At 39.2% G+C, this 14,994-nt stretch overlaps 1 protein-coding gene across 1 annotated transcript; it reads right to left on the reverse strand.

The window, feature by feature from the left end:
* Window positions 1–11,174: 11,174 nt before the first annotated feature.
* Window positions 11,175–14,659, reverse strand: LOC147637548 (aquaporin NIP1-1-like). The gene is made up of 5 exons (XM_086799346.1): window positions 14,273–14,659; window positions 13,596–13,820; window positions 13,045–13,239; window positions 12,507–12,568; window positions 11,175–11,792 (listed from the first exon to the last, which is right to left on the reverse strand). Exons 1-5 carry the CDS (start codon window positions 14,420–14,422, stop codon window positions 11,582–11,584), a joined length of 843 nt encoding a protein of 280 aa, XP_086655472.1. The 5' UTR covers window positions 14,423–14,659; the 3' UTR covers window positions 11,175–11,581.
* Between the last annotated feature and the right edge of the window lie 335 nt (window positions 14,660–14,994).

Below are 14,994 nucleotides of genomic sequence, written 5' to 3' on the forward strand. Positions count from 1 at the left end.
GCTTCAAGGCTTGACAAGGAGGTTGGCATAGAGGATGACCACTGGCTTTGGAAACAACTTTTGATCCTGTAGAGGCCCTTACTATTTGTTTCAAAGAGGTTGAAAATTTCCAAGAGCCAGATGAAGCTGCCTTCCAGCTCACCCAGGAAGCTATGAATCTCTCAGCATTTCATAAGGAAAAGCTTAAAGAAGAGACTGGACTGGAGGGGAGAGGAATAAATCTTTGGAAAGATGAACTTCTTGTTTTGCTGATGAAAATGAGAAGGTATGATATTATTACTTCAAATCAAATACTTTATCTTGTGTTTAAATGTTTTGTAGTTATGTATTATTGTCTCACTCCAATCCTTTGATACGTGGCAGCTACAAATTGAGGATGACACATTCCTCCGGAGAACAAGTGGAAGCAAGCCGGCTGGGTTTGGCAAAATGTCAAGCCTAGCTCATTATATTCATGATCTAGGCAGTGCTAAGATCTTGATTTACCATAGGCAGTTGAGCAACAATGGAGAAGCCATTGTTTACTTCTTTAAATGTTTGTCTAGGATTTTAGGTGGACATGATCTTCCATGGCAAAAGGAAAAGATCATTTTAATAGAGAGGTTGTCCGCCATAGATATATTTGGGGATTATGTGAATAAGCAGGCCTCTAGGGCCTCTTACTTTTTGTCTTACACTTCTTATGCATTAGCATGTGGTGTTAAGGAGCCCAAATGTCTGGAGGGCTATGGAAAACACAAGCTCATAAGGTTCGAGAGCCACCCATGATTGCATCAGGCCACATAATCCAAGAAGAAGAACACATGGAGATAGCTGAAGACAAGGATAGCCCTCTCAGACAAGCAACAGAGGCAAGCATTGATAAACAGACAGTCAACATCAAGCCAACAAGGAAGAAAAAGAGTCCCCAAAAAGAGAGTTCCGACTGGCAGGCCTTGGGAGTAATAGGATTTAGTCATCAAATATAGCACAAACATTATGTTGAAGTTGAACTGATTTGTACAAAGTCTTTGATCCTCATCAGTTCCTTGTCCGTACGGACGATCAGTACCCTTTTGCATTTGCCCCATCACCGTACGACACTTCAGTACTCTTCCCACACTTAGTAGCTTCTAAAAGCGTTTGACACTCAGTACCTTATTGGTAAGGATCAATAGTGTGTCTAGCATAATTAAGTAGTATTGATAGAATTTTTTGTGTGTAGCTCATGGATGTATTAATGCTTGTTAATATAGATCACATGTTTCACAAAAGAAATACTTTTGATGGAGTCTCAAAACATATAGGCATAACACCAAGAGTCACTTGTTCCATAGAATAAAAATCTATTGATTGAGTTTGAAAACATGTGGACATAACACCAATAAGTTACAAACTGCTATTCATGTTTACTTGTCCATTTATGGTTTCTAAATATCTTCGAATCCCTCCATTGTCTATGTCTCTCTGCTGCCATTGAATTGTCCAAAGTTTGTCTTCGTCTTTGCTTTTGGGCTAGAATAAAAGCAAGCTTGAATTTGGAACTAGCAACTTTTCTTTTAGCATGCAGCCTTTGTAGAATGCCTCGGTAAAACCATTGGAAGACTTCCTTCAAACTATTTGCCTTTTGACTCCCTCCATAGTGTTGTGTGTGTCTGAAAAATGCATTACGTGCCATGTAGTGAGACTTCTCCATGCCTTGGGTAGACCAAATTGCTGGGCATCCATACTTTTTTACAAAATAGGGAAGGTGGTTGTAGATGATATGCTGTTTTCACAGAGACATAAGAATGCATAGTAAGTTATAAAAGAAAAGAGGATCACACTTAAGTAAAAGAAGAAGACATCAATGTAGTGAGTTATATTGCAGGCTGTCCACGCATCTTTCATTGACTTCCCAAAATGTTTAATTGCCTCTTCAAAGTTCTTGTAATCACTCTTTGTCCATGTTACATTGTCACAGAACATGAAGAGTTGATCAAGAGACCTCCACACCTCTGCCTTCACATTTCGTGCTTCCCCATCTGCCTCATGATCTTTCATGGCATTATGGACTTGCTTCCACAATCCATAACTAATCCTTGAAACTGTTCTACCTTGCCTTACTTGCTTACTACTGTGTTTGGGTCGAGACAAGAATCTTCTTGCCTTAATACCACCAATAAAGGGCTTGATTGGTACCTCCTTGTCATTGGTAGACTTTTTAAAATCCTTTGTGATATGAACATCACCTCCATGCAGACCTATATCGGATAACACTTTTTCCAATGCATGAAGAGCATCCTTTCTATTTCTTTCGGGACGGAGTTTCCAAGCAAATCCAATATACAAAAATACCAATTTCTCAATAATTCGACATAGAGCATGCAATGTGCATATGTGAACATTACATAGTGGAACAAGAATGGCCTTGAAGTCAGGGTCAACTTTATCTCTATTAGGTGCTCTCTTCCACCATTTGGAATCCATTACTTGAGCTGATTCTTTGCAGTAAAGACAAGGAGACTTTGAGTTACCTCCTTTACTAATGTTATACATGCACTTAAGTGTTTTAAGATCCCCCGCCATGTGCCACTCTACTTGAAAATCACCTTTTCCTGCAACATGGAGATTCTCTCCTTGCACTTGTCTTTTAATTATTCTTGGTATTTCCGTGTGGTGAAACACCCAATCTAGTGTTTCATGGTCTTTTGTCTTCACCTGTGATTATACAAAACAAAAGTCTTACTATAAAAGATTTGAAACACCCAATCTAGTGTTTCATGGTCTTCTGTCTTCACCTGTGATTATACAAAACAAAACACCCAATCTAGTGTCTCATGGTCTTCTGTCTTCACCTGTGATTATACAAAACAAAAGTCTTACTATAAAAGATTTGAAAACATTGACTAAAATCAAGTACGAAACAAAAAATGATCATACCTGGAACGAGCCTAACCACCATATGTGTTTCTCCGAGAATGCACACTAAAATACTTCGAGCTCGCTTCAGTCCAATGATGTATCAAGTGCTCCATTCATCAATGTAATAGTAATCCTTTCCATTTTCTTTTCCTTTACAACCTCACACTCATCCAGTTTGATAACAAATTTCAAAATGCCTTTGCACTCTTCAAATGTTATTCCATAAAACTCGACCATTCTTCTTTGAAGTTGCTGTAGATCTACAAATATATTGTTCCAAGGGTCATACACAGTGGTTCCTTTACCACCATGAAATATTTCTTCAATATGGATATATTGTCCAATAAACTCATCTATACTTTCATTCAAATGACCTCTTATCTTCCACACGGTTGCTGGATTTGGCAGTAAAACTCGTTTAATCCTTTGATCTCTCAAAGTTGAGGATATCGCATGGAAAATCGAACTATATCCCTTCCTGCTAACTCCACTAACATCAAGAGCCTCTTGGATTGTAGTACCATCAACTTGATTATTGGATATAAAGTCCTCTACAACATTGCGTTTGATTGTTTTGTATTTTTTTTCTTCAATCAAACCTTTTGCTACACCACAAGAAAGCAATCCTTTCATTTGTTTAACTGGAAGAAGGTTGGGATCCATATTTTCTTTTGCAGGCTCCAATAGTTTTCTATAGTAACAACACAATATGCCTATATTATTCAACACTTCCAATCCTGTTTTGCGTTAATGGACAAAATAGATATAATCATTTGAGAGCATTTTTTAGTATAAAAAATAAAAAATTATAAACTAGCCTTGCTTCCTGAATTCTTCGCTTGCATCCACCAGTCCCAGCCTTCAAATTTGCAATGTTTTTAATCTTCCTGCTTCGTTGTCTGTCTCCAAGCACGGTTCTCTTCCTTCTTGATCTTGTCAACTCTTTTTTACTCTTTGAATGCTCCTCAATTTCATTCTGCAACCTGCTGCTCCAATTTTGCACAAATAGCTATCTCTTGAATCCTGGCCCCCTTTTCTTGTAGGTACATTGTTTTATATGTTTCTGCAAATGCAGACTGTGCTAAAATATAACCAAGAAGTCCATTTTGTCCATCGCCCGCAAACCTCAGTAGTGTGGTTGGATTGACAAATGGAGGTGTAGAGTTTTTTACTAGACATTTTGGATATATGCTTCCATCACACCATAAGTCAATATGTTGGAGCCCTTCTCTTCTCATATTTTCCCGTTGTTGAGCATTCAGCACCGTATCCTTTTGTCTTTTTTGTGCTGGAGCATATTGTTCTTCTAAGTCGATGTGAAGATGGTGTAATCGCTTCTTCTGAGATTGTGACTCACTAGTATCGGCCATTTTTTGTGCTTCTGAGGTTGCAAAGTTTGCTTGTCAATCTCATAGTCTTTTTGTAACATGAATCGTGGAAGTGTGGCAGTATCCATACAATCATTAAGTTCGGTGATGGATTCTTTATGAGAGGCCTGCACACGTCGTCAAAAGAGAAACGGAATCTTCGGGAAACAAAAAAAAACTAAGGAGATATTTAATGCAAAATCGTGTTAGTTAGACAAAAGATTATCTTTATTCTTTTCTGAACTGACAGTTCGGTAGTCCTTACTGACAGTTCTGAGCCACGTTTCCATATTTTATTATTTTTGAGGTCTTTTAGGAGAGAAATAAATCGAAAAATAGTGAATTTCTTATAGGGTCCCAAAATGAGCTCCCTTTTTCCCTAATGCTGGGTAAGAAGCATTATTGGCACATGTGACAGTATTCCCATTAGGGATAGCCTCAAGAGACAAGTGAACATATCACGATGCGAGGTAATGTGCTTTGTAGCACCACTATCAAAATACCATACATCAGAGTCAACAGAAACTACCAAACATGCATCATGTACAGATGGGTCATGCTGGCAATATACGCTAAAACGCCCATTCTGTATCCTACACAACATTTGCAAAATCTGCATTTGTAGAAGCATCCACTATTGTGGCTGCATTTGACTCTTTCTTCTTTGCCTCTTTAGCCTTTAGCTTAGGGAAATTCTTAATGACATGATCAGTTGCCTTACAATAGTTGCACCTGATCTTTTTCTTTCCTTTATCAAGAGCCTTCTCAGACCTATTGTTGCTACCTGTGGAAGAAGAAGAAGTTGCAGACCTACTAATAGGAGAAGAAACAGTGGAAGGGACTGCCTTACCACTTCTTCTCTGCTGGGCAGCAACAAATGCCTGATCAACTGCACGCTGCCTAGCCCTATTTTACCTGGACTACTGCGCTTCTTGCAAGAGCTTGTTGACTAAAGTATCATACTTGACAACATCAGGTCTGTCCTCATCAGTAAGTCTCCACGTGGAAGCAAAAGTCTGATATGACTCAGGTAAAGCATCAAGAACAGTCTGCACAAGAGAATGATCAGGAATAATCTCACCTGTAGAAATTAACTGTTCCTTGAGATCTTTAATCTCAGCAAGAAAAAAATCATGTCATCATCTTCCTACATAATCTTCGATTCTAGCTCTTTACGCAGGTAAGAGATTTTTACCTCGTTACGACTTGCATACAAACCAGCTAGAATATCCCAAGCCTGTTTTGTTGTTTTAGCTGAACGAATATGTGGAGTGATGTTACGTTTGACAGAAAGTGCAATCAAGGCATGAGCCTGCGCATCTTTACCATCCCAACGAGCTTGTTCAGTAGTGGGTAAAACAACAGCAACAGTAGAGCTGCTAGAACCTGCAACATCCTCAATAGATCCTACATCCACAGAACCTGGACGTACATCCATACCTTGCACAATGTTCCACACTCCTTTTGCAACCAAAACATGCTGCATCATGTATGCCCAAAGTGGATAGTTGTTGTCTCCATCCAATTTGTCACCAGGCAGCAAATAATATGCGAAATATATCATTACTGTTATCAGCCATGGCCACTAACTGAAACTGATGCAAAAGCTACCTGTAATGAAGCAAAGACTGAACAGAAAACAACTCGTGCTATGTAGCACAGTTCACAATAGAATACGTATGCCTGTTTTGCAGAAAACTACACTCTCAAAATTTCTGCACAAAATGATGAAAATACTGTACAGAACTTGTAATGCAAAAACGGAGCACGAAACGACCTCAGATGCAATTTCTTGCAAGCTCTCGTGAAAGCTCACCTCAATCGGAGAACGTGAGTTCGGAGAGTGCTAGCGGCATAGCCCTGGGAGGAGCTGATGCCTGCTCTGATACCAATTGTTAGACCCTTAGTTCTATCATGAGGGCTTTGGGTGGGGACACTTGTACTCATCCTAAAGCTCACTTCTACCCAAGCCCTAACCCATGGCTCCATGGAACTATAAATACCCCCTCTTTCCCCTATCAAGGACACCACATACCCCATAATCTCAACAAAACTCCCCCATAGGCACACCCCAAAGTATCCCTTAAGCACCAAATCCCACTCCCAATACCACCCCCATCATCTAAAGCCTAGATCATATCCCTCTTACCCAATATAATCCCTAGCACACCCAAGTACACCTTGCTCTTTTGCACATTGCACATCATGGAGCATCCATCAACTATGTATTCATTAAAAGATTTGGTAGGATGTGAATAATGACACCATGGAAGTTTTGCACCTAGCACCAATGTTTTTTTATCATGCCTTGTGCTCTCACCCTCACTCTCTCCATGGGCAGAAATCCACCATTGAACTGCCATTACTAAGCTAACTAAGCTTAGCTGAGACTATTAAGCTTTAATCATACCTAAACAAGCTTGGATGTGAGTCCATTGCTCCAAGAGATGAAGAAAACACGTGCAACTTTCCAAAGTCCTCACGGGCAAAAAACGACCACAAAATTCATCATTGGATAGCTCTTTGTGAAGCTTTTGACATGCCAAATCAAAACCCTAAGCTATGTCCAACTAAGATTGCAAGATGACGACACCATAGCTCACAAAACTCAAGCAAAGATGAGGGAGAAAGAAAAAAAATATTTTTAGTAGCAACGCTAATCTTGATTAGTAAAAATTTATCCCAATTTCGGTCATGGGATTTCTAATTAGATGCGGGTCACCCAAAATTTGCTCCACATAAAACCCATGGTCCCAAAAGCTTAGGAAGTAAACAAAGAAAAGGAAATTTAACCATTCAAGGTCACCATATCCATCTTCTTGATCAAGAAAATACAAAAATTCAAGAAAATGCAAAAAAGTCAAGAAAATGGATCAAAGGCATGGGCTTGTTAAAATTAAGGGGGAAAGAAAAGTTAGCCATTCATAATGAAAATAGACTTTGATACAAATGAGCTTGTACATAGTACTTATATAGCCATGAAAGGTACACTCAATGTGACGATACATTTCTGGATGACATCACTGCTTATGGCATTTGGTGGTGGATTTCATCTTGATCTTAGACTAAAAGATATCCTATGCAAAATAGTTGAAAAGGCTAGGGACTACAAGTTGGGCTTATTGCCAACAACAAACCCTCCCTTAGCCAAACTTGTGAAAGACACTCAATACATGGGCTTATACCTAGTAATCCCCCTTGATACAAGAATGAGATAGAGTCCTCCCTTAATGAACTTGGGTGTGTGTACCCTTCTCTATAATACAATCAAGGCATGTAGGATAAAAGACAAGGTTTTAGAACCCAAAAAGAAAGAGTGAACTAGAAAGCATAGGATTCATCATCAAAATCACGACCAACAAAATTACTTTTTTCAACAGTGGAAAGATTGGCTTTTTTGTTGCCATATATATAGGCAGTGATGTGTGTGAACACACTTAGGACCGCCAGGGTACTTTTTCCCTCTTTAGGAGATTTTTTCCCCCGGCTTGTATATACGCCCATCATTCTAGGGCTACCTTATCTTTTGTACATTGACACAATCTAATACAGTGTGTGTCATGTGCATTCTCCAAGCTTTCTGTGCTTTCCAGCAACCAGGGACCTGCAAGCGCTCGTGAAAGCTCACCTCAATCGGAGAACATGAGTCGGAGGGTGCTGACGGCGTAGCCCTGGGAGCCGATGCCTGCTTTGATACCAATTGTTGGAATTAGGGTTGCAGGAAAGCACACAAAGCTTGGAGAAGAAGAAGCAAGAATGCACACAACACACAATGTATTAGATTGTGTCAATGTGCAAAGATAAGTTAGCCTTAGAATAATGGGTTTATATACAAGCCGGGGGAAAAAACCTCCTAAAGAGGGAAAAAGTGCCCCGGTGGTCCTAAGTGTGTTCACACACATCACTGCCTATATATATGGCAACAGACGTTAGAATTCAATCATTCAAATGGGAAAAGTGGAATTGTATATTGGAATTAATGGATACGATTATATCGGATATCATTAAACCCCTTAAAGTGCCAATTTTGGGTCAAGCATGGTGTGATATTGGGGCACATAATCTCAAAAAAAGGTATATCCATAGACAGATTTTGGAGCTCAAAAGACTATCAATAATAGCCACTCTAACAACTAGTAAGTGATCCCATAAGATGAAGCTTCACTTTGGTCTATTTCTTGACTAATTTCTACGCTTTTTCTTGCTCGTAAGGATGTAACCGGTTTTTGCTATTTTCATGGTGTTTAGAGCTTGTGATTCACACATTGATTACCATACATGCTTGATAATAACTCTCCTAAGTGTAATCTTTGTATACATATCTTCAATGCTTGCAATTTTTAAGCTCTTGCATATTAGGGTTTCTATTAAAAAAATCAAGATTTCTTATCAATAATCCAAGTGTTGCCAATGATGCTAGTGATCATTAGCAAGGCTTAATACTCCTTTAGGCTTGCATTTAATAGTTTTGATCACAATTGCTCAAAATCTTTGGGGGTTTTCTCCTATCATTACAAGTGTGGACATAACAAGGTTATTAGAATCCTTATGTAATGGATGAAACTTTCTTAGTCTTCATTCATGCTTGACTAGTGCATTAAGGCCAATATGGATTAATAGTGTCAATGCATGATGCAAGGGATTCTATGGCTCCTCGAGTATATACATTAACCTTTGCTTTTTGCCAAGTAATGGAATTGAAGATATTGAATGCATTATGTAGTGTCTTTGAACCTTGGTAATAAAAAGCAAAGTGATTAAAAGAGATGCTTATGAATGCTATAGCAATGGCATAGCTTATGATTGGTGATTTTCAATGCAAGTGGTTTATGCTTTCATTATGCGATAGGTGAGAGCACATGTTGTTCCATGCTTGGTGGTGATGATTGAAGACTATGATGCAAAAAGGACATAGCCTAGGGTTGTCTTCCTTGGATACTAACCACTTGGAGTAAACCCTTGTGAGCCTCTTCACAAGAATTAGTCTCTATAGAGTGAATGGACATACGATTAGAGGTGCCAATTATAAGTGACTCCATACATACTTTCAAAGTTCAAGGTACACAACTCACACACACTTGTATCCACATTTCAATTTTTAGTAAACAAGTGATGTGTGAGGGTACCTCGGCATATGGCAGAGAGGCCGAGGAGACCATGTTTTGAACCAACCGTGCCGTGAGTGCTTTTAGTAAAGCGGTACGAGAGGGGATTACGTCTTGGTGGTAAAGACTTGGCCCAAAGTGGTGCCCTCGGAATTCAAACTTGGATACAAGGATTGGAAGAGCTTGGCTAGGAGATTAGTAAGCTTTAACGCGCTTCATCGACAATCATCTTGTTGGTAATTACATTCGGAGCAAAGCAATGACACATGACACAAGTTGGTATTTGTATTTGGAGCAAAGCAATGGCACAAGCAAAGTGAAAAAGATTACAATTGTTTAAAATGACAAGTAGCATTTAAAAAGCATATAAAGTAGAAAAACAAGTGTTGATGTGAATGTTTGTTTCTCAAGAACCTTAAAGTGTGTGGATTAAAATTTGAAACCATATTGAAGAAGGTTTTCACTCATTTTTGCTTCCTTGGGTATGACTAAAAACCTCCAAGGTGGGACTTGGGATTTAGTAGTTGCCTTTTTATTTTATGCTTCATAAAGAAAATATATGAAATAGATGTTGGACATGTATGAATATGTTACTCTAATGTAGGACTTAGCAATTGGTTTTTTCTTGGTTTATGTCGAACAAAAAATATGCAGATGATGTTTGAATTTATGGTAATGTTCAAAAAGAGGCATTGAAAAAGTCAAACATGCTAGATGATTTTCACACATTTGCTTGGGAACGAATCTATATTTTTGCCTCATAAAGACAGCATATGAAGATGATGCCAAACATGTATAAATATATTGTTCTAAGGTAGGACTTAGTAGTGGCTTTGTATTAGTATTCTAAATATATTACTCCAAGGTAGGACTTAGTAGTGGCTTTGTATTAGTATTTGTCATGATAAAAAAAACATGTGTATTAGAATATATTACTCCAAGGTAGGACTTAGTAGTGGCTTTGTACTAGTATTAGTCAAGATCAAAAAATATGCCAATGATGTTTGACATGAATGAAATGTTCAAAGAGGCATTAATTAAATTGATGATGTCCCCAAACATGCTAGATGATCATAGAGAAGGCACGCAAGAGAGAGAGAGAGAGAGAGAGAGAGAGAGAGAGAGAGAGAGAGAGTCCTTTGTTCCATGCCCATTCCATTAACTTAAGAAAAGGCCTCTAAAACCTTTAGCTTCTAATTTCCAACAGTGAAGCAATATGGATTTACAGACACATTTCAAGCACACTATGTAAATTGGGCAAAAAATTCAAGGCTCCATCAAAAAGGCTCGCGTATGAATCTCACAATGTAAAAACAAAGCTCTCAACAAGCTTTTCATGTGTCAGGCTATGTTGGCCCTTTTTATGCATTGGTGGGAGAGTTGGTACTAAAGTGAAATGCAACTAGGGTCAAGCCCACTACCTTCACTTTGTATAGGCCATTATTGGGAGCTTAGTGCAAGGGACATTTTGTTCTATTACATAAAAGCAAGTCACACAAAAGTTCTATACATTAAAGTAACGACAAGTCATAAAAGTTCCATGCATTAAATATCCGCGAGTCTTGCATCTCCTCGCTTCATGGCAAAGTTCTCAATATTACAAATTGAAGGCAATAGCGCATGAAGAAATTTTCATGGAATGTGCAAAGAGTGAGAAATGCCATGAAGGAGATGTGTGAAGAGTCCATAAACCACATAGAGCCATCATAGTAAAAGCATGTATGTGTGTTCGTCCATTACATTGTCACGTTAATAACATGAAGTAAAGTGTAAGGGTCATATCAAAACTTAGAGACATTACAAAGACAAAAGACACAACTTGCAACAATAAGGCAATCCAAGTACAATTGGCAAAGAAGCTCAAGTTGCTCACGCAAATTGTCACATTGGAAATGACATATTGGTTAGGGGGGTTAAGGAGAGCCACCCACATGGGAGATAATGATGAGGTATCATAAATGACAAAGCATTTGAATCCCATACTCAAGGAAAAGTGGGATAGGGAAGCTGTTGAAGAGGCCACATGGGGCCATTGAATGGAAGGGTGGGTAGGGAGATAGGTGGGTGCTAGAGGGAGTTAGGTGGGAAATAATTAACAAGGGGAGAGATAGAGCTAAGCAAAGCTAAGGTTTGAGAGAATGAGTGATTAATTTAATTAAAGCTAGGGTGATGGATTAATTAATCAGGCGATAAGGGGCTAATGTTATGTAAGGGGGGGAGGATGGGTTAGCCGCGGCGAGAGCTTTTGAAGGATTTGGTTTGGGAGATGACGCCGAGCTGTGGTTTCTCAGGGAGTCTGATCATGTTGTAGGACCACGCCCCTAAGAGGCACCCGATAACGGGCCCCGCTATGTACACCCACAGGCTCTTAAAATCGTTGCTGGCCACCGCGGGCCCTATCGACCTCGCCGGGTTCATTGACGCACCGGATATTGGCCTGCGAAAAAATAAAAATAATAATTTACAAATAAAAAATCCATTTTTCCTATATATATTTATATAGCCCCATGTTTATCTATTTTTTAAACCTTCATATAACACTAAAAAAAACATATATATATTTATTTATTTTTTTCTATCATTGAAAATTTTAACACCGAATGAATTCTCATGCTACTAACATCCTCATCATCAATGCACCACCCCCTTGCACGCAACTTACATTTTTTTGTTTTAAACATCTCTCATAATTCCCATTATTTATTATCCCCCGAAAAATCCCAAACTAGATAGTTTTAATCGAGGGAAAAAAAAGGTACTATTTCGTAGCTTTAATGCACCCCCCAACCATATATCCCTATTTAAGGCACCGAAAAAAATATATGCTCTTTAACAAACAGAAATTAATGCGCCCCAAAAAGTCCACATTTAGTGCACCGTCGAACTTATTAAAACTTTCCCACTCCGAAGTAGTCATATATAACTCTTTGAAAAGTTCACACTCCTGCCGGTGTCCTCAGCACACCTAGTCAACTTTATTAAAAGTTCACCGCCTATCATTAGAAACCCACCATCCCGATGCGACGAACAATATGGCATCTTATTTGCTACAATTAGCGCCTGGCTAATTTACTAGTTTAATAATAATACCACTAAATTACTAATATCATTTCGGAATTTGAATTTCGAATTAAAAAATATTCATGCTTACCCCGCAAAGATCGCATCCAGCCCAACCGCCGAGCCCACCGCCAAACCAGCTAACTCTCCAATCTAGCGCAAAGAAACATAATTAATTAATCGTGTACATCACCGTAATCTCATTCATTAGCATGATTAATCTCCATCCGGTATTGTCTGCCGCAATGGCATTGCAAAGTCCATCTAATTTAAAATAGCATACTTATCAGCATAATTATCTCTATCAAAGAAGCAATGTAGATGAAGTTGCTCAAATTCCTCCTTAGTATAGTCGCCATGCATTATTATTATGAGTAATACGATGAAATAAACCGTATATTCATAAAGCAATGTGAGGCAATCTAAGTGAGGACAAGATTATTAATAACAATCGTGTGAAACGTACTGAACAAACATGACTATGACAGATTAAATATGGCAATATCCACCGTATTTTTAAAAGAAATTGAGCGGTGATTAATTATACGAAAGAACTCGAAGGTGGATTAAGCATACTGTGGTATTGAATTATGGGAGAAAATTAGAGTGAAATTTGAAAATGGGCTTACTGCGCGAGTATCCGTTGCAACGGCTGATACAACGAACATGAGGACGTAGGAGGTAATGACTTCAAGTGCAAAGGATTGCAGGTCAGTCCCGGCAGGCAACGTGGCGCCAATCTTTGCAACTGGCCCCAAAATCAAACGTAGCGAAAAACCTGCACAAATTGATGCCACCACCTGGGCCCCCACATACGGGGGCACCTACCCCAACAAAAAAATAAATAAAATTAAAAAAAATTAGATCCCGGGATTTGCATTTTCCAAAAAATCACACAAATTGGGCTCAAATCAAACTTAAAATCGTTCCTAGCCTACATAACTGTAATTGAGCGTGCGTGTTTTGTGCATTATAACGCCTGAAAATAATAATAAACACTGCTTTCTTATTAATATTCTGGATTATACTTGTATATATTACTTCATCAGATAAACACTGAAAAGTGAATTATTATAAAATTTGCGTTAGGGTTAATTGAACTGAACCGAAGGAGGGGTTGGTTGATGGATCGAAATAGATTGTTTTGGAATGGGAGATTAAGGGTTAAAAATCAACACACATGGCTCCATGGGAAATGGCGGACTGTAGCGAAGGCGAGAGTGACCGCCGGGTTCATGTGAGCCCCTGAGATGTGGCCAACTGAGTAGATCATTATCATCACCACAAGCCCAAACGCTGCGGAAACCCCCAAATGGGTTATTGAACCATTGCTCTTCACATCCACCATAGCTGCCCCACAGCCAGTGAACACTAGAATAAACGTAGATATAAGCTCAGCCCCCACCTGCCCATAACAATCACAACCTTAAACGCGACCTCATCACAACGAGAATGAGCTCATTAACGCTTAATCACATACCTTAATACAACAACTACAGAAGACCGCCAAAGAAGAGTATTTAAGCCTTGCCATCTGCTTAATCCTTGCTTATAAATAATCTTAAGAAGTGACTTATGTGATAAAAACCTGATCCGATGCTTACCTACACCAGCTAAAGGAGTAATTTGATGCAATAAACGTTTTTAAGTCATACTCCCTTCATCTATTGATTACCACTAGCTCAAGAAACAGCCATTCTAGGAGCGAAAGAGGGTCTTAATCATTCTCTTTCTTAGGCTTTATCTAGAAACATGTCTACGAGCTAGATAAGTAAACTAATGCAAGGATTGCATTAATTATTATTCTTTTTTAATTTAGAGGACACGTTTAGAAGAATGAAGAATTCTCTTACTAACCTTTTGAAGGAGGCCAGCGTTGGTAATGGAGGGAGGCATCCAAGAGGGGGTTTCAATGAAGAGGCAACCGCTGGGGGCACCATCACTAGGAGAGACAGGAGGGTCTGCTAGTAAGGAAGAAGGGGGAGGGGGAGAGTCAAGAGAAGACATAGTTAAGAGAGCTCACTGGAGGCTCACAGCAACAATCAGAGGAACGGAGGAGACACTAACAATACCAACGAGATCTGCATAACAATACCAAGGGCTCTAACAGGAAGCACTAATGCAGCAATGGGCGAGAGAAAGCTCTCACAAATTAACACAAGCACGTGTGCGAGCTCGTGTGAGCTTATTGTAGAGGAAAGTCAAAAAAGTGTAGATATGCAAGCAGACACGGTGTAGATACGATTAGGGGATTAAGTTTAGTAAGAAAAATGGTAAGTCATAATAACATATAAAGCACCCTCCCTTTCTATCCCCTTGCCAACTTTGCCAACCTTTTCTTTTTAATCGGTACCTGCACAACGTATTATAAAATTTTCCCTCCACGTGTAGTCGAATAAATCCAGCTACCCACCGAACGCGTCCCACGTCCTCACATATGAAGTTGCTTCTCCCCACTCCACCGAACCCCCTTGGTGTGTGTGTGTGAGAGAGAGAGAGAGAGAGAGAGAGAGAGAGGGGGGCGGAGGAGGGAACATGTGTGTGTATGTGCGTGAGAGAGAGAGAGAGAGAGAGAGAGA

Source organism: Cibotium barometz, chromosome 6, assembly GCF_041138505.1.
Source record: "Cibotium barometz isolate CiBa-2024 chromosome 6, ASM4113850v1, whole genome shotgun sequence".
Taxonomy (NCBI): domain Eukaryota; kingdom Viridiplantae; phylum Streptophyta; class Polypodiopsida; order Cyatheales; family Cibotiaceae; genus Cibotium; species Cibotium barometz.